The following is a 20,730-nucleotide window of genomic DNA, read 5'->3' on the forward strand; positions in this document are numbered from 1 at the left end:
TTCATTCAACGATGTTATTGAACAAAAACTATGCAACAAACTTCAATAATTTATTTTAATATAAAATACAATATAATATTCAATTATAAACTTACAGTTTGTCTGTGTAGGTAATTTTATTTATTATATACCTGCTTTATGTTCCCCCAAAAATACAAGTTGTATCAATCGGTAAAATACAAAAGCACAGAAATAATTCCCGTATTATGCTAGTCGCTAGTTTTCCAATTCCGTATTACCATACTAGCCGGACTACTTTAAATGACGTCACTTTGAATGCAGAAAATAATAAGAGCATTCTTAGTTAATTATGAACGCTTAAACTCATTTTTTTTAACTTAAATGATTACAAGTTGTATATAATAAAAGGAATATAACGCAAGTCAATTGTTACAAGTGTTTGTATCAGTCTCGTGGCTTGCGCTATTTCGTATCACACTTGAGGCTCCGCCTGTCGTGAGATACGACCTCACACAAGTTACTCAACTATACAGACACATGGAACAATTGACTAGAGTAATATTCCGTATATATTCAAGTTTTTTTAAACCTACTGTTAGTTGTTTTTGTTGTGTGTTTTTTTGCATTTGTAAGGTTCATTTTCCATAAAAATGTATTGAAGGATATAACTAAATTTGATTATCATAAGTATTAAACTATTAATGTGTTGACCTAATACAATACATTAAAAATGGTATTATTAGACGTATCCGAAACGGTATCAGAAAGGCAATACGTGTGAACGTAATTTAATATTCAACGTCGCGATAAAAAAAACAACATCACTACTCAATATTGATTAAGCCTCAGGTTATAGCATGAACAGGCATATTAAAAACTTTGTGGATTCAAACCGGTAAATTGGCCAGCCTAACCTTGCTTAGACCAGAATTACTCACAAACACGCGCGGTTCGTCGTATGTATTAGGAAGAAATCGCAATTATGTGTTTTTCGTTGTATTTTGGTACTTTAACTTAGTTAAAACCCTGCATATCGCGTTTGTATAACATATGAAATCAATAACGCAATAAGTCGCAGCAAATTGCTGAAGGTCTGATGGGGAGCACTCAAACAATTTTCTTGCGTATATATGTGTACATTTGTACAAATGTTCCCGTTCTCGTAAAATCAAAGCATGCGTGAACGACTTCATTGCAAATTTGAGCTCATGTATTTGATCAAGTAAATCGTTTGTAGGCTAACAGCATGTTTTATTTCATGTCTTTCAGCACTCGCCGCAAGATTTTGCCACTCGCTGACTTCGGAATTTCTTTCAAGAATTTTACACCGCCCCTCAGTTGCTTGTGGTCAGCCACTTGATCTGAAAAAAACACACGATGAAACCAGTTAATCCATTTATGCCTAGTGGACTCTCTCATCCTTCTAAATTGGATCAATTTATTTCCAAAATTATGGATGTCTAGTATATTTATTTCTATTTTTATAATCTTTCTTACGAAAAATCCTTTAAGCAAACGGCGCAGACTCTGATGAGACGCCGTATCATGCGGCGTCTCATCTGGGTCTACGCTGTTTGCCAAGGCCTTTTTTTCTAGACGCTATGCATAAATGAGTTAAAAGGGAACGTATGTCACTTTTTGGCATACCATAGTTTTAAAACTGTAACAAAGCGCTTAGTTGTAAATAATTCGTACTGAATGAGTATCAGAGCGTACAGAGCTACATATTACTGTAATAGGGTTCGATATCACATGCATATATAAATGCTTCCAAAATTATGATATGCTTTTATGATATGTTATGATTTTAGAAAATTCAACATGGCTAGGAATGAATTATGTTGTGTAGTATTCTGCGTGCATAATTGTGTACATGAAATATAATGATATATTTAACATGTAGAATAGAACACACCTTCACAATATTTATCAATTATTTACCTTATTATTATGCTATTTATATTGGTTAAATTCATTTTCATTGTAGTGGCCGCTGTACTCTTAACTGCGCATGGTTGTACAAAAAAATGCGGTGAGTGCAAACATAAGGGCTATTGACCGAAGACTACCATTCTATTTAAGAACATGATAATTATTATTATACGGGCTGCTCATTCTATACCTTATTATAATGTTGTTAAACATGAACTGGTTCGATCAGATTGTTAAAGCGTCTAGACATTATTTTAACCAATTTATGCCTATTGGACTTTCCCATCCTTCTAAATTGGATCAATTTATTTCCCAAATTATGGATGTCTAGTATATTTATGTCTATATTTAGAATATTTCTTACAGAAATTCCTTTAAGCAAATAGCGCAGACCCTGATGAGACGCCGCATCATGCGGCATCTCATCTGGGTCTACGCTGTTTGCCAAGGCATTTTTTCTAGACGCTAGGCACAAATGGGTTAACGCAATTGTAGCGATTACCATCAACAAACTTCCTTATATCCTCTTCCTTCGCCGCCATGTTTGGTCGGATGACGACAAACGCTTGCGGGACCTCGCCGGCTCTTTCGTCGGCGGCGGCAACCACGGCCACGTCCTGGACAGCCGGATGTTTGTGGAGCAGGTCCTCAAGTTCCGCAGGGGCAACCTGGGGTGTAGTGGATTTACTTGTCATGTAAACATGAAACTAAATTCTAACTGAAAGACTGGTTTCATGTCTAGATAATATGCAAGCCTTTATTTGTAATTGTAAACCAAGGGCAAAAACTGCTTTAAAATAACGCAATCGCGAAACCTTGACAATATGCATTGCAGCACTTTAAGATAATTGTGTAACATTTCGGCGAAAATTGCATGTAAATTGAAGGAAATGCGAACTGATATCAACTGGGTTTTCAAAAGAGGACAAAAATTCATTAAAACTAACGAAACATTCGCACCGTGCATTGTAGCACTTGCATAATATTTTTAAATCATGGCACAGAAAGCAAAATGTGAGAGGATTTGCACAGAGAAACCTGTATATGCAATGTTAAACAAAGGACAATACATCCTTATAATAACTCAATGACGAACCCTTAAACATATACACTGTACCACTTGCAGATTATTATTATTATTATTATTATTATTATTATTATTATTATTGTTATTTCAAGTTCGACGAAAATTGTCAAATAAATGGAAAGTTGCGGACATAAAAGTTTGACGCACGAACGCATACACACACGCACGGACGCATGCACACACGCACGGACGCATACACACACGCACGGACGCATACACACACGCACGGACGCATACACACACGCACGGACGCATACACACACGCATGGACACATACACACACGCACGGACACATACACACACGCACGTACGCATACACACACGCACGGACGCATACACACACGCACGGACGCATACACACACGCACGGACGCATACACACACGCATGGACACATACACACACGCACGGACACATACACACACGCACGGACGCATACACACACGCACGTACGCATACACACACGCACGGACGCATACACACACGCACGGACGCATACACACACGCACGTCTAACAAGAAGGGACGTTTACTGCTGTTGGAACAATGGTGTCATTTCGTGAACGAACATGTAATCAATGATCATACAACACCTGTAAACCCTTGTATTTGATCAACTCTTTCATTCTGTCGGAGATTACGAGGCGATCGGTCTCTTTGAAATAGCCCATGTCACCTGCAGTACAAATATTTTTGCTACGCACTTCAAGCTTTGTCTATAGAAATTCCGAGTAATGCTTTTAACGCATGTACATTTAATATAAGACTTAACAAAAAGTTTAACATATCAAATTTGTAATCATAGGTGCAAGAATACATTACTGACGTCAAAAACAACAAAATAGATGGACGAAGTTATCATTTGCCAGGACTAGAGGGTCTAAGATTATTATTTTTTTTATTGTGTTTGCCTTTACGTTAGCAACATTTAAACAACTACAAATTTGCTCAACAAACTTGATAACTACAGATTTAAAACTGTTTACAATGTAAAATCAGATATAACATTTGGAGTAAAGAATCGTCAAATATAGATTGTTTACCCGATTCGCCCCCTGCCCCAACCCCATAAAGTGTCCCAACAAACATTGGCTGCTCCGTAGCATGTCTGTTTTTATACCAGTTAGGGTTAACCAAGACTAATCGTGCAACATACCCGTATGAAGCCATCCCTCCGTGTCAACCATCTCATTGGTAGCCTGTGGGTTGCCATGGTAACCCTTCATGTTCTGCGGACCCCGGATACACACCTCACCAACCTCGTTGTGACCGAGACTTTCACCCGTGTCCGGATCTATTATCTATTGCCAGGAGAACAAGGTTTTTCATTAGGATTGATGCACATTCTAATGGTTGAAATGTTGCCCATGACGATAAACAAAACAAAAAAATGTCCCAAAAGTCTGTTCAGTTTTATTACGTTTTACCAACAACAAATAACAGACATTAACATGTGTAATACTTCATTAAAACTAATTTTATGATAGCTGGGATTTACGAATAAAAAAATATGGAATTTCGTTAAAGCCATTGACTTAAAAAACTCTACTGAAACGCGAAATCGCGATAGTACGATCTCCAAGATGAGAAAATAAGAACACGTCTTCTTCGTCCTTCTTTTACAATGTCCCGTTTTAGACAAATCGATGAGCCTCTTTTCGGAAAAAACACTGGGCTTAATGCATGTTTGTAAAGTTTTTTCCCCAAATCATGGACGACACTTTCCGCCTCAACTGAATTGTCGTTTTGGAGAGACCTCATTGAAACGAAATATTTCATTTAAGCGGAAAGTGTCGTGCCTGATTAGCATATGCAGACTACACAGGCTAATCTGGGATGACACTTTATAAACATGCATTAAGCCAAGATTTTCAAGAGTTCGGCTCCAATAGCTATGAACTTCACCTTTGCCTCGGTGTTAGGTATTAGCGGACCTACGGATCCGACCGTTATTGGGTCGACGTCGACTGCGATCACCGGCGACGTCTCCGTGAGGCCATAGCCTGAAACAACGTTACGTTATACTGAACACACAGCTCTGCCAATCGCCTGATTCGAATAATAAAAATATAACTTATTCTACGCAATCTTTATTTTGAATCTAAGAAAAATTGATCGGCAATTATGTCCAGAAAAAAAACGAAGAAACGGACGAACGGTGGACGAAACTAGTTATGGACCAACAAACTTACAGACTGAGAAACGATTAAACGACCAGACAAAATACGGACGAACGGATGAACTGACAAACGAAAACAGGAAAGGACGAACAAACGAACTAAACTTACTTCAAATTTGCTTTTCTTTTCATCATTTGTTATACCCGGTATATGGAATCACGCGCATGTACCTTGCTTGATAGGCAACTTCCGTTTTTCCATGAACTCGATGGTTAGAGCGTCCCCTAGCGGCGCGGCGGCGCTCACGACGGTACGGATGAGCGACAGGTCGACCTTGTCCACCAGGGGATGTCTGGCCATAAACAGGATGATCGGTGGCACGATGTGAATCTGGGTCACCTTTGTGAATTTGTCACGTGAATCAGTCATTGGAACAACAGTGAAAATAGCCAAAAAACATTGTGACAAGTTGAATGACTAGTTTATCAAATCATTCATCACTAGTCAACGAATAATAAGTTATTTTAGTCTTGTGTAAATCGATGAAACAACACTGTATAGAAAGTAAAGTTGTTGGAATAAAAAGTGTAGATCTTTAAAAGCATGTATTGTCTACTAACGTCTTGTTGAAGTTAAAGGTGTTTGTTGCTTTCTTTAAGTGATTGTGTGTTGTTGGCCATCTTTTTCTGATCGAATTTCATAGCCCCGATTACTCAAATATGTTTAATGTGTTTAAACAGGATTAGCTTTAGCTTACTTTTAACATATTGTAAGAAAGTTTTCAAGCATCTTATTTTAAAAGTTTTTTAAGACTCAAATGCAGATTTCGTAAGAAATGAAGAGCCTACATACAATTGAGCCTCGCTCTTCGAAAAAGGGGTTAAATGCATGTGCGTACAGTATCGTCCCAGATTAGACTGAGCAGTCCGCATAGGCTAATCAGGGAAGACACTTTCCGCATAAACTTGATTTTCATACAGAAGAGACTTAACGAAAACAAAAAACAAACATAGAATCATAAAGTATTATCTCTGATAAGCGCGTGCGAACACTACAGGCTAATCTGGGACTACACTTAACGAACATGCATTAAGCCCCGTTTTCGCAAAAAACTCAGCTTACGCATAAATCAAACAATAATACGTACTTTGTGTTGGACTAGAGCAGTCAGATAGATTTGTGGATCGAATCCCGGCAATATCACGAGTTTTGCGCCCTCCATTAGACTGCATAGCAAGATCGAAGCCAGTCCGTATATGTGGAAAAAGGGCAGCACCGCGATGTTGACGTCATTGGCGTAGGTCTTCAAATTTACGCTGCAATGAAAATTCTGCGTTTAAGTACTTTGTGAGTGTTAGCTTAAACTATAAAGATCTGATATTTTCAATGACTATTTACCTTTAGTGATGTGTTTCCTGTGTTGGAAGTATTTCATCGTCGGAAACAACGTTCGCTAACATAAGCTATGCTACAATGAAGTTATAATGGCCTTTATGCAGAATGTTTCGACGACAGTTTATGTTATCTTTTGTTTAAGATGTGTTGATTACAATTCAATTAAATACTATATACCGTATATGAAGTGATTGAGAAAATTAAATATGTTTGTTGGTAGGCCTGCAAGAATAGCATCATAAGCGCAGCTTGGTAGGCCTGCAAGAATAGCATCATAAGCGCAGCCGTTTTCCGTACATGTGCACTCATCTCCAAGCATGCAAACAATCTTCAGGTTGGCAAGGTACACACACCTAAACTGCAATAGGTTAGACACGATGTTGTGGTGTGTAAGCATCACTCCTTTTGGCAGACCGGTCGTTCCGCTGCTGAACGGCAAAATGGCAACGTCTTCCTTCGGGTCGACTCGGACGTGACTCGGGAACGCTCGGCCGTCGTCGGATAAGGCGTCGGAGAACGGTCGACCTCCTTCCGATCCACCAACCAGAACAAGGTCCTACAGAAATTGCAGCATCATTACATGATAATGTTTGATTTATCTCCCTGACTAGTGCACTAATAGTTTATCATTTCTTACGAATTCGCTGTCAACTTACGTTGAATCCCGCCTCTTGACATTTTCGGGCTAATGGTGGTATCGTAAATATGGTCTTGCAACCCGCTATTTCCATTTGACTTTTCAGCTCGTCTGTGGGAGTTAGAAACAATTCGAAACTTACGTCTAAGAAAGCAATCAATCAATTTGTAGTTAAACAATAAAACTATATATTTTTGAACAACGAACTAATAAAAACACAATTAATTTTTAATATTCAACAGTTTCATGAAACACAAAATAGTCATGTTTTATGATGTTGGGATATTTGTTTTCAATAACAATTCTTATCGTAAATAGCTACTAAAATATCTTTGAAAAGTTGGATATTTTAATTATTTCATTGTATTCTGTTGCTTACACCTTAAATCGATATGAGCCTCGCTCTGGGAAAGCGGGATTTAATGCGTGTGCGCAAAGTGTCGTCCCAGATAAGCCAGTGAAGTCTGCATAAACAAAAAATCCATAATAGCGGAGAGTGTCGTCAATGATTAGCCTGTGCGGATAACACATGCATTAAGCCCCGTTTTCCCAGAGCGAATCATATATGTTTTACCGGGTGTATACAGCGGACTAGCCGTTGTCAAGGTAACGCCGATTGACGAGCATCCTAGTAACAGGAGCGCGAACTCCGGATTGTTGGTTCCATAGTAGCAGACGACATCTCCCTTGCGCAGACCTTTGCGCGCGAGGAAGCTGCCCACCCGTCTGGACAAATCTTCCAGTTGGGAAAATTGGAAGGACCTTCCGGTCCCATGGTCGACCTGCGAAATAAATATCATAATTACACCGCGAAAAGTAACACAACATATCCTTTGTATCGACTTAACGCCAAAAATAATCAGTACACAACGAATTAGAAATCGACAAATATTGCGTGATACGTATATGTTTATGTTACACATATTGATTGTTATTACCAAAGTACATGGCATTAAGACGATCAAGAGGAAAAACAGGTGTAGGTCTAATTTATTGTGGTCGTTTTAACAGTACGATGCTGTCCGGTAATCTTGCAGTTAAGGGTTAATTGGTTTAAAAACATAATCTTTTATAAATTGACAACATAATATCTAAATTTATTATGAAAATAACAAGTTCATGTGCTTATTAACACAAAGATATCTGATACATTCAGTGAAGACCTGTCCGATTTTATTTTAAAAACAAAATGACTCACCTCATTTTCAAACTATCACAGTGTCCGGTAATCTTGCGCACTTGGTGTAATGACCTCTTTAGGCAAAATTGTAGACATATGGTCACCAATTTGGGACAAAAACATTCCAGAAAATTATTTAAAAAATCAGTTTGTAAAACCATTCAAATTTAATGTGGATTTTTCGATTTCTTTGATGATGGTTGTGGCATTCTGCTGAATGTAGCAAAAGAAACAATAAAAAATATAAAATGATTGATATCTAGCGTGAACAAAAAATGTTTAAGCATGACAGGTTTAATTTTAAGCCGATAATGCTTCCATAGTTTACTGAAAATATCAAAACTAGGCCATTGCGCATTCGGAGATAATACCAAGTGTGGTTTGACAGAATGGCGGGAAATGATGACTATGTCGTCTAATGCGATATATTTTCAATGGTCAAAAAATACCATAACTGATCGGATATTGTGCAATGGAATGCTAAATTACACGTGAGATTTATGAATTCTTAATTTAAAGTATGAAAACGCTAAAGACTGCAGGGAATTTGTGATTCATTTCGAATTTATCGTAAGTAGATCAGTGTTTACGATACATGTACAATGTATATGGATGACGCAAACGGTGTTTAAATGTAATGATTGCATTTTATTTTGCATGATATACGTACCTTTTAAATCAGTTAATTGTTGACAAGAAAAATCTTTAAATAGATATACGGCGTTCATGTTGAAATGTTTGCGACCAGTGAAAGGAGATGGAATGAAGCGACTACGTATTTTAATGAAGGTAGTGAGTGATAATAAGATAATATATTTTAATGTATTAACAAATAAAAATGAAGAACAAGAAGATGTGAAATTGTATGTTTTATTGTCAATAAGTATTGTAATGACTAGGTTTTCATAATTGAACGAGTACCACATTAGTTTCAATAGGAAAATAAAACATATTCGCCACTAATAAACTATGAACATAATGTTGGAATGAAATAAAAGATAATGTGTTATAATGTGTACATATGTTTGTAGAATGTAAACATAAAATACTCAATATTGCAAGCATCATAGTGATATGATTTTTTTGCAGAAAAAAACAGAACTTTATATAAAAAATGAACAAAACAAAGTACAAATAAACATATTTACACTAATAAATGCAAATATGGATTATAATAAATCAAAACAGATTTATTTCCAACATCTATATATTCCCTAGTATCGCGGGCTACCGCCCTAAACCCCCGCTTTGTCGATAGTGGTAAACAACTGCGACCGGTAAAGTGCAATCTAGCCTGTTTTTGTAGTGTTTAGTGTGGCCGCTATTCTTTTAATTGTACAGACATGTGATTAATGCTATACTGCTTCGTAAACTAAGGAGAAACGTTTAGATGTAATGTTTAGATGATGTTTTGTATCATGACAGTTTTTAATTTATTGTAATTTACATGTAATTTACAATATATTCATATTTCATGTTCAGTTCAAATGATATGCATCCAATGTTTTAGTCTGGGAATCAGACTACCATTACCAATGTTTACGGTGATTTTTGTATTATTAGCCAATGAACAATTCGGGTTTATTCATTTCGGATCTACATGAATGAAGGTCATCTAAGGTAAAAAGTGACGTTAAACAGCTACGTCGAAAAATGTTAAATTCAATCTTTCAATACTAAAGAAGACCATTTGTCGTCTGCGATATTCACAACTGCGGAGTGCGCAGGATTACCGGAGGCGCAAGATTACCGGATTTAACTGTATATCGGTCATATCACGACAGTCAATTAGCAACATCACACTTTACCTCGTGTTGTAATTTTAAGTTTAGGAACTTAATTGGGACTTTTCTTTGATGCCTTTGGGGCATGGTGGACGTCATTATTCAAAAAAAATCTACTATGTTGTCATCCTTTCATATTATACATTAGCGAATACTGGTCTGTTCTGTTGCTCGGCAGAGTCAGTTTGTCTGATATTTCAACAACAGTTACCATAATAAACAGTAATTAAATGTTAGGGGCCAATCAGTGTCAATCCACACTATCACAACATCTAAATACGGGGGGGGGGGGGGGGGCAGATTTTAATAAAATCCCAGGAACATAATCTGGGGGAGAGTGGAGTGAGCGTAGTCTGGTAAAGACGCTATAATTACAACCCTCTTTAATCATTATCTATAAGAGTATTGAAACAAGTTACATGGACATTTGTTAACTTTTCTTTTTGTTCGCATGTTCGTTCATAATTCTTAAGTTAACATCTCAGACTGAACCAAACGTATCATTTTACAACTGCAGAGGGGGTGTATGTATGACATGACGACACTTTCTTCATATGAAATATTATTGTAACTGAGCATCGCCGAGGTAAATGTTGCTTAATGAATGTGTGTGTGGTATCGTCCCAAATTAGCATGTGAAAACCGCACCGGGTGAACGGGGAGGACACTCTCCGCCTTTATCGCATTTTTCGTTTAACCCATTTATGCCTAGTGGACTCTCATCCTTCTAAATTAGATCAATTTATTTTCAAAATTAGGGATGTCTAGTATACTTATTTCTATATTTAGAATATGTCTTACAGAAATTCCTGTAAGTAAACAGCGCAGACCCTGATGAGACGCCGCATCATGCGGCGTCTCATCTGGGTCTACGCTGTTTGCCAACGCCTTTTTTTCTAGACGCTAGGCATAAATGGGTTAAATAAAGCCTATTCTGAACGATACTCCAGTCCAGGCGGAAGTGTAGTACCATATTAGCCTGTGACTCATGTTTACACCTATTATGACAGACATGAAGATGCCTGATTTATATTTCACCCTGTTTAAATAGGATATTTGCCTATATTGGCTTGGAAAGTATGACAATTACCAATGGTGTTCTCAACAAATACCGTGACACATATTTAATAATGGTAGATGCAGAGCTCTAGATAAGAGGCGTATCTGCGTATGTACGTATTGAAAAAAAAACGCATTAAAAATCGGCCCAGTACGCAACAAAACGCTTTACAAATCTTGGTACGTATTTTAAATCGATTAAAGTGCGTAACCGGTTTAACAATAATCCAGTTAAGTTTTTAGTGTAAGGTAACCTTTGAATCAAAAAGTAAGTCAATCAAAATAAGTTTGTAATAAAAATGGCGGCCCATCATGTTTGTGGATGAAAAGGGACGTTTTAAGCAACTTGCGGGAATATTTTTTAAAGAAAGTCTGTTCATATAGTCTTTTTAAATATATTCTGTTTGCATTTGAAAATATAAATAACAAATAATAATACTATTTTTAGATTAAACACGCCTTTTCCTTTTTCCGTTTTCTATGGAAATGGAAAATACCCCTAAATATTCCTAACCCTTTATGGCTTAAACAAAGGAGTAAAATACGCATTGACAATAATATCAGGGGGTGAAATACCCTTTAGACTAAATCCTTATCTGGAGCTCTGGGTAGATGTGGGTCGATTAGGTTATAGCGTCCGTGTGCGGTGGATCGATTTTCTCAAAGTTATGACATTCTTTATGCAATGATTTGTGGACAACCAATCATATACCAATAGATATAGTAAACTGTATAAAAGCTTAAGTAACAATATTGACACTAGCTAGTTATTACAGGTAATGCGTATATTATGACCCCCCCCCCTCTCTCTCTCTGTGAAAACGGGCTAAATGCATGCGTAGATGATAATAAGGGACGACAGTTTGCTCCTAAACTAAATTTTCCCTTTTATGGAAAATAAAAATACCATAAAGTGGAAAGTGTCGTCGGAAAGTGCCTATGCACACTGTACACGTAATTCTGGGACGACACTTTACGCACATGCATACAGCTCAGTTTCCCAAATTTAGGCTCCCAAGGATTTAAAGCTTACCAGAGCGATGGTGTTTCCAAAGGTATTAAACCGAGAAAACAAGAAGTCCGAAATGGACTGCACCGGAAGTTCCACATCAGGAACTGGACTGCGAAAGATGGTTCCCGGGCCGGTCTTTTCCATTCCGGTAGAAACATCTCGTGTATTTCCAATCACATAGCGAGGATATTTTATTCCACTAGCTAAACTTATTCCTTTAACAAACCTGCAAGCTTGAGCCGTATTCATCAATAATAAACTCAAACTTGGACTCAAACTCAGACTTTGACTCAGACTTAGACTTACTAAAGACAGACTCAGGATTCGTATTCACGAACGCATTTGGAAATAGACTTCAATAAGATTGTGTTTTTTTAATGACGTCACGACTAAGCGAACTCTCAAGTAGGGAAAACGCGCCAAATAGTGTCAAAAATAGTAGCGGACATGTTTGATATAACTTATTGAATGGAGTGTTTGGCAGTTGAAGACAGCGAAACGAAGCGCCAGCAGGTCCAGATTGGTCCGAGCCAGAGTATGTTTTTAATGCGCTGGTTCGGGACCGCTGGAGCCTTCTATCGGCGAGTATACGTGGCTCGGAGCCGAAAAGATTTTGGTTATTCGAAGAAAAAAATGGGACGAGGTGTCGAGCAGAATATCAGTGTAAGTTATATGTTATTATCGTATCTGTCTTGTAGTTGTAATATTTTATTTAATAGCTTACTTTTGGATTTGCTACCGATGTCGTTTTTACTAGCGCCGAATATTGCACTATGTATACAAGGGGCATAACCACTCAGCAAATTGTACTTACGGATTTCGGATGTGATTGTGGAATGTGTTTTAGTTTCAAACATTTGTTATGATTTATGGTACAGTTGCACGTTCTTTGTTTCCAAAATTTGCACAAGTGAATTGTTATTTAAGTATTAAAAATGAATATTTGTGGTTTCACGGATAAGTTTACCATTTAAGGAGGTCTATTGTTTTAGTTTTCATCTCGTACCCTGTTAGATTCGTACCCATGTGTGTTTTATTCGTATCTGATTACAATCTGCACATTTCCAAACGAACTTTTCATTTACTACACGTTTACATTGATAACTATAACCCTGTATGTCGTTTATATTAAACTAATCGACAGTCATGATGTCAAACATGAAATGTTATGTGTTTGATAAATATTGCTATACATCATACAATTGTTTTAATTAAACTTTCAGAGAATTTGGTGTCGCAAAAACTGGTGAACAGTGCCAGAAGAAGTACCAAAATTCCAAGGCTCGGTGTAAGTTAATTACTTTTTTTTGTTATGCTTTCATTTAATTAATTTTGTTGAAAAACTTATCAATTGCAATTAGTTTGTTTCAATATTACTACATGTCAAACCTAATAAATTTAACTTAATAATAATTGTCTAAATGCGTAATTGAATTAGTGTTATAAAAAAGATCTGACACTTGTCAATTCATATGATTATGATTAAACTCATCAAGGAAATATGTAGGTAAGCTCACCAAAGGTGCACTAAATAACAATATTCATGAACTAGTTCACAGATATATGGTATGAATTGGCAACTTGTATCAGAATCTTTGTTTGTTGTAAATATAGCAGGGTTCGGTATTAGACAATTAAAATAAAACATTAAGATCATTAATTTTAGATCGGCAAATGAAGTTTGTGCATTTAAGGAAGTATTTCTATTCCTTTTTGTTAGATACTTTAAATCTCTTGACTATTTCAATTTTGTTGTTGAGTTCATTTATTCAAGGAATGAGTGCAAATACAAACATTGTATTTCTTGGTAATCAACTAATTATTATTATTAATGAGCATAAGTGTATGTGTGTAAGTGTTTTACGAAGTTATATGTTTGAATTAATTTTTGCGGTTAATTTTTGCAGCTTCTTCATATGCTTAACAAAGCAGTGAGCGTGCCACAACAGCCAGCAGTGAAGAACATATGGTAAATAAATAGATTATCATATATATGCAAACCATTAACCATATGTATAGAACATTGAAAATGCAAACCATATGACTTATATTGTATGCATCACATTCAACACAGTATACAATATAATAGAGATTCACCCTTATATAAAACAAAATAAAAGAAAAAAAACATGCATTTAATTAACATTAAACATTGTGTTTGAAAGTTAACACTGGGATTATTATACATTAACTTAAGTATAGTATATTAACATTAGTTGTCCATTTTATTGCATTGAAAACATCACTGGATTAAATTAATTTAGATTTTTTAAGTGACACTATATTTTTTCCATGTGATTTCAGAGTGTACCAGTCATGAAAGTAGAGGCATGAAGTGGAAAGAATGTAAGTTTTGGATATCTTTTAATTTAGATTTCAAATTGTCTAGAACAAATCTTGAAAATTAAATATTGGTAAACTTAACACTTAGATAGCTCTAATTGAAGGTATTGCAGTGCATACAATTTATTTAGAGTTAATAATTAACTTGCATGGATGGAATTCCAGTTCTTAAAACTATACTGACAATACTATCTGACAAAGCAAGTACTGTATAATATGTTATTATGTAATATGCAACAAAAGTCATGCATTTGTTGAAACATAATTAGCATCAAATATGTTAAAACTAAGTACCAATGCATAGTACCAATGCATACATAGATTATGTGATATATATATGTATTAATTTTTTAACCTTTGAAGATCATAATATGAGAACAAGTCCATTTATACAAATCACACTTTTTATCCATTTTTGCAGCGCTCACAAAGAAGACCGACAAGAGATCACAAGCCGATACCTTAACAAAACTTACAGAGAAACGGATGGGAAATAACTAACTATTGATTGAAAATGCAATAATATATGCATTTGAGAATAAAATATTATTTCTGTTGTTGAGTGTTTTATTAATTTACAAATAAAGTGCATTACAACAATGCACTTGCCATCAACAAATGCATATTCTACAGCATTTGTCGCTAAAAAACATTTTGTATTGGAACTCAATTACAACATAGACAGACACAAGGACATATGCACATATGGATTCAGGTGTACCCTATATCTTCTTAGCAGGGTGTATAATATACACATTAATCATAGCACCTTTTTTAAAATTAATAAACATTAATTCACATTACATTAAAGATCAAGAATAAAAAAATAATTAAATAATCATCATAATTTATATTGAAAATGTTTGGAGAAAAAAAGGTCCCAGATGTAATTTCGAACCACCGAATAGTCGGTGAAATATAATCACGAGCACCGATGCGCTACCAACTGCGTCATGGCACAGTGTAACTTTTGTCGGCATATACATATCTATAGGTAAACTCCTACATCTATAAATAGATTTGTAATAGTACTGAAATCAAAATTTATGCATAGTAAATGTCTTGTAATCGTTTTCCAATAGGTTTCCCTTTTTAGAGAATATCCATTATTATACTTTATGATACATGCAAATTAAATGTTATTACTTTTTCATTCAAACAACAAGTATTATCCATAAAATTAGTGCATGTTCTCGTTCATTAAGTTTGGAGATTATTTTCACGAAAGACAACAAACAAACGCGGAGAATTATGAATTTGACAGTTGTTTACAATAAATAAGAACAATTGCAAAATGCACACATCGCAAATGACTCACGTATCAGCGATCGCACAAAGTTCTTGTTTTGCACGAACGGCGTCGTACCAGCTGGAAATTTGACAACTTCAACTCCTTAGCTGTCAAAATATTATTGACCTGTGCACAGGTCTACATAGTTCTGGCTACCATAACTTTAAATGCCGCTTTTTTATGATTTTTGCCACGTTGCTCGGGAAAGTACACACTGCCAGGGCGACCGGAACTGGCAGAATCCGCATCGTATTGCGGCTCAACTATTCCTTGCAAATATTGCAAATAAATACGATTCCCGGTCGGGTTAAACGATACCGTTTGTAAAGCTCAATATCCCTATAAATCTCCAAAGCGTGGGTACGATCTAGATACACTCTTTCAATAATATTATTATTATTACGCAAGTAGCTCGTGCGGCGGCCATTTTGTAAAGTAAACGCTCAAACGACGTTACGTCATGATTGTATAGCGTAAGTCTAAACATTGTAGACTTAGCATTTGAGACTTATCTTACTGAGTCTGAGTCTAAAACTAACCATTTTATGTTTCGTGAATTAAGTTTTTTAAGGCTGAGTCTGAGTCTGAGTCAGAAACTGGAGCTGAGTCTAAGATTTGAGACTTACGTAGATTGGTGAATACGGCTCCAGTGATTGTGTATGTAAGCGCTCCCAGTGACATTATTTCTATGAAACTTCCATGCATGGGCCCCTAAAACCCGTAATATTGGTCGCATCTTCAACTGCATTCCCTATATAAATACTTACACAACGATTAGTACATCAAATTATCAATTCCTATCAAATAACAGAACGATATATTAGTTCAAAATGCAGTAATAACTACCAGAAAATACAAACACCGCACACGTTATCATGTATGCAGCTCCAGTCCTTTTAAACGCCGACTGTTGTTTCAAAAAGGTCAATATAAATAACGTTCATCGAAACATACAATATGAATGCTCCTGCAAAGATTTGATGTCTTTATAGCACTGGTATTGCATTTTAAAGTGTTTGTGATATTTTTAATGGACAAATGCGCGTTCATTAAAGGCAACACATGTTCAAATTCGTCTGTTCTCCTGTTTTAAAGTTTTCGGTCGAAGTTTAGTGACCTGTTATCAATGTATATCTCGACACTGTACGGAATACCGTTGGGGCAATCGTGGTTACACATTAAAATCCAGCGGGCGACAATGCGATAGTACGATGGCGACAATGCGATAGAACGATGGCGACAATGCGATAGTACGATGGCGACAATGCGACAACGCGATAGTACGATGGCGACAATGCGATAGTCATCGTACTGTCGTCATCTCATTATCGCATTGTCGCCATTGTACTATCGCACTGTCGCATTGACGTCATCGAACTGTCGCATTTTCGAATTGTCGCTATCGTTCTATCGCACTGTCGCCATCGTATTGTCGCACTGTCGTATCGGAAGGGGATAGACGACAATGCGACAGTACGATGGTGACAGTCCGATAGTACGATTGCGATAATGCGATTACGACAGTACAATAACGCGATAGTACGATGGCGACAATGCAATGATACGATGGCGAAAGTACGATATGACTATCGCTTGTCGCCATCGTACTATCGCGTTGTCGTACTGTCATCATCGTATTATCGCATTGTCGCCAATGCCCATCGTACAATAGCACTATCGCATTATCGCCCTCTGGATTTTAATGTGTAACCACGATGGCCCTAACGGTATTCCGGAACACTGAATGTATGACAGAATGTATGGAGGGAAGAAGGGGAATTATAAGTATGAAGTGAATAGGCATAGCTTTTATTGTATTTTCTTTTCGTGCAAGAAAGTGATTCCCTTCCACTAAACCAGAAGCGCCCCCCCCCCTACACACACTTAACACGTTTGTCTGAAAACTACACTTAAGTCAGAAAAATGCTCCCAAATAGCAAAACAAGCATTGTCAAACAGTGATTACAAATAAACGAATGTACATGTTCAGTCTCATCACTCTAGAAGCAATATTTTTCGAGAAATGGGTACGCTTGCTCAAGCTTGAAAGTCTTTTTCGTATTAAAAAAGCAAAGGCATAACCCTGCTAGTGTCAAAATAACTTCACCGACATCCCAAGTTGCACGATTTCACAGATACTGAGTTGATGAATATTGTATGAAGTTTCATCTCATCAGCAATATTACTTTTCAATGGTAGGACATACGGACAATACAAACTAATACATTCTGTACATAATTTTAACATTACCAATTTACGAAATAAGAACATTGTAGTCAACAGACGTTACATATACGGTGGCCTTGTAAGCTTTTCATACCTTGGACTTTAATACAGTAAATGTATTTAGGTTATCATATTTTTATTAGATAAAGATATACACAGAAGAATGCATAATCTTAATTCTAATCTATAACATTCGTTGTCGTGTAAGTGACCTAATTGAACAGGTCATACGTGTTTTAAACAAGTACAGCTAAGTGAGCGCAGATAACGAGCAAGGCCATATTTAGAATAGTAAAATAGCATAAGTTTCGTTGCAGCATGCCCAGCGTAAAATAAAAGAGACAAATTCTATTCTATATAGTCTACGCCGAAATAATATATATGTACCCGGTAAAGTGTATTTACAGTGAAAACTTTGAGTAGAACTGGAAGCGGTCATGACAAGGAAGTCATTGTAGGGTGTGTTTAAATGGCTTAGAGGCAGTCATGTAACGCTGAACATAAACATAGACGGGTATTCTGGCAATAAGACATATATTAATGTCCATTCACGAGTTTGCTCGTAGAATGCGTGCATATGCCGTAATATAGGTTTCGTTCGTGAATGTTAATGTAAATGTTATCCGGGCATCTGAACAGGAAATACATGTAATCGGTTGTGTCAAATGTGCCACATGAGCAGTATCGGCAGGATAAAATTTACTTTGTATATAGGTCGCGTTTAAGAGAGCTATATCCGAGTCGAATTCATGCACGGGGAGTTAATTCGACCAATACGTGAAACAAATTGAAAATGGAATGTGCTTCGTATGTTTTTTCTTCAAAAGCTTTGAAATGATGTAGTTTAGGTTGTATTTCTAGCTGTTTTTTTCCCCCCAATATACTCGTAAGCTATTCCAATATCGAATAATAGATGAATAAAAACAGAATGCTTGAGTTCTTCTTTTACTAATTTGTCGTTAAAAACCTGCTGTAGTTATATAGTAACTGTAAGCTGTACTTAAAACTGAGACAGTATAAATTAAAACAAAAAATTCGACCATGCCAAGAAACTAGAGCTACATATATCTACCAATTAATTTAATTGAGTTAAATCAACTTTGAAAAAAGCTGCACTTACACACAATGACAGAAAAGTACCTCCTTCAAAACGAAAGTTATTAAACGGAAACTCGCTTTATATTTTCAATGACCCTGGCCCCACTGGCTCCATAAGAAAGCCCTCGCTTGATCGGCCTAACATTTCAGCCCAATTCCAGCCTAACTAAGTGTATGAGCGCAATTGTTTTCATCATCAGTGACCTTGACCTTGACCAAACTGGCCCACAATGCAATCTTATCCTAGATCTACATGTTAGCCATCGACAGGAGCTGTTGCACGCAAAAGTAATCCTAGATTACCGAACTGCAAAAAGTGCAATTAGGGGAATACTTTTGCTTAATTTTAGTCCTTACTCGATGACGTCACAGAATGATCCGAAAGGCATGTGAGACTTTTTAATTGAATATCTGTAGTGGTTATAACGATAAGTACATGCCAAACGTGTACCTGAATTTCATTTCATGCAATTCTTTAACATACTTTTAGTACAAAAGAGGCATAATCCAACAAAACGGCTGGTAAAAGTTATGTGTTTTTTTCATGACTGTTTTCAAAGACCCTTAATGCGTAGGTAAAGTTCAATTTCAATATATGTAGTAAACATAGATGTTTAAATAATTCTGCTAAATTGCAGGTCAGCGTTATGGGTCATGGTCGGTGGCCTCACATGAATATCGTTAAGACATGTGTAAAGTTTCATTTAATATCAATAGGAGTTACAGGTATATGTATTCGTTTCCTTTAAAATTTAACACGAATTTCAACGTGCAAATGAACTTACAACCAGACATTTCTAAGTAAGCACAAAAGTGGCATACTCATGATAAAAACTGCCCAACGTTTTAGGTCTTGGTCTGTGACTGCATATAAAGACCGGAAACTGTTAATTCTTATTTCAATATATGTAGTTCACAAAGATAGATGGAGTTGGTGCGTAAACCTAAATTTTTAAGTACACAGAGACGTATACTTCTGATAAATTGCAGATCAGAGTTTTTGTGTTTTTTTCAATCCGTTAAGATCCCAAAGACAGGTATCACAAAGATATGCACAAGTTGCACTACCTGAACAAAAATGTCATGTTACACGAACACCTTTAACGGACTTTTTGTAAGTACAAAAGGGGTATAGTTTTGCCAAAAGGCTGGTCGCAGCTATAAGTCTTGTTCAACGAATGTTCATAAAGACACAGAAAACACATTTAGTGTTATTTTAATATATGTAGAAGTTACAGTGAAATTGGGTATTTTCTGTCAAACGTTAAACTTGAAGAAGCATAAGTATGGAATTTAATCACTGGCCTCACACAATGACCCGAGCACATGTGTGAAGTTTCAATTAAAGGGGCATTTTCACAGATTTTGGCATGTTTTGAAGTTTGTCCTTAAATGCTTTATATTGATACATGTAAACATTGGATATAAAAAGCTTCAGTTAAAAATCCAGAATACAATTTAAAAAAGAAAAACAGGTAACCCTCAGCAGGGCTCGAACCACTGACCCCTGGAGTCCTGGAGTAAAAAGCCTTCTGCTTAGACCGCTCGACCATCCTTTCGTGTACTGACCGCTCGGCCATCCTTCCATGTACTAAGCCAGATGTATTT

General features: G+C 36.4%; 1 protein-coding gene and 1 long non-coding RNA gene across 2 annotated transcripts; one reads left to right on the forward strand and one right to left on the reverse strand.

Moving 5' to 3' along the window:
- Positions 1–38: 38 nt before the first annotated feature.
- LOC127875253 (uncharacterized) lies at positions 39–16,917 on the reverse strand. Its single transcript, XM_052420176.1, has 12 exons — positions 16,448–16,917; positions 12,186–12,392; positions 7,704–7,911; positions 7,149–7,240; positions 6,846–7,048; positions 6,245–6,413; positions 5,328–5,496; positions 4,883–4,980; positions 4,134–4,278; positions 3,571–3,653; positions 2,396–2,561; positions 39–1,322 (listed from the first exon to the last, which is right to left on the reverse strand). The coding sequence occupies exons 1-12, from the start codon at positions 16,544–16,546 to the stop codon at positions 1,213–1,215; spliced, it is 1,749 nt and encodes a 582-aa protein (XP_052276136.1). The 5' UTR covers positions 16,547–16,917; the 3' UTR covers positions 39–1,212.
- On the forward strand, positions 12,934–15,012 carry LOC127875265 (uncharacterized). The gene is made up of 5 exons (XR_008047341.1): positions 12,934–13,036; positions 13,388–13,452; positions 14,072–14,133; positions 14,469–14,510; positions 14,929–15,012. It is a non-coding gene; the product is annotated as an uncharacterized LOC127875265 (long non-coding RNA).
- Positions 16,918–20,730: the final 3,813 nt, after the last annotated feature.

The sequence above is a fragment of the Dreissena polymorpha genome, chromosome 3, assembly GCF_020536995.1.
Source record: "Dreissena polymorpha isolate Duluth1 chromosome 3, UMN_Dpol_1.0, whole genome shotgun sequence".
NCBI lineage: Eukaryota > Metazoa > Mollusca > Bivalvia > Myida > Dreissenidae > Dreissena > Dreissena polymorpha.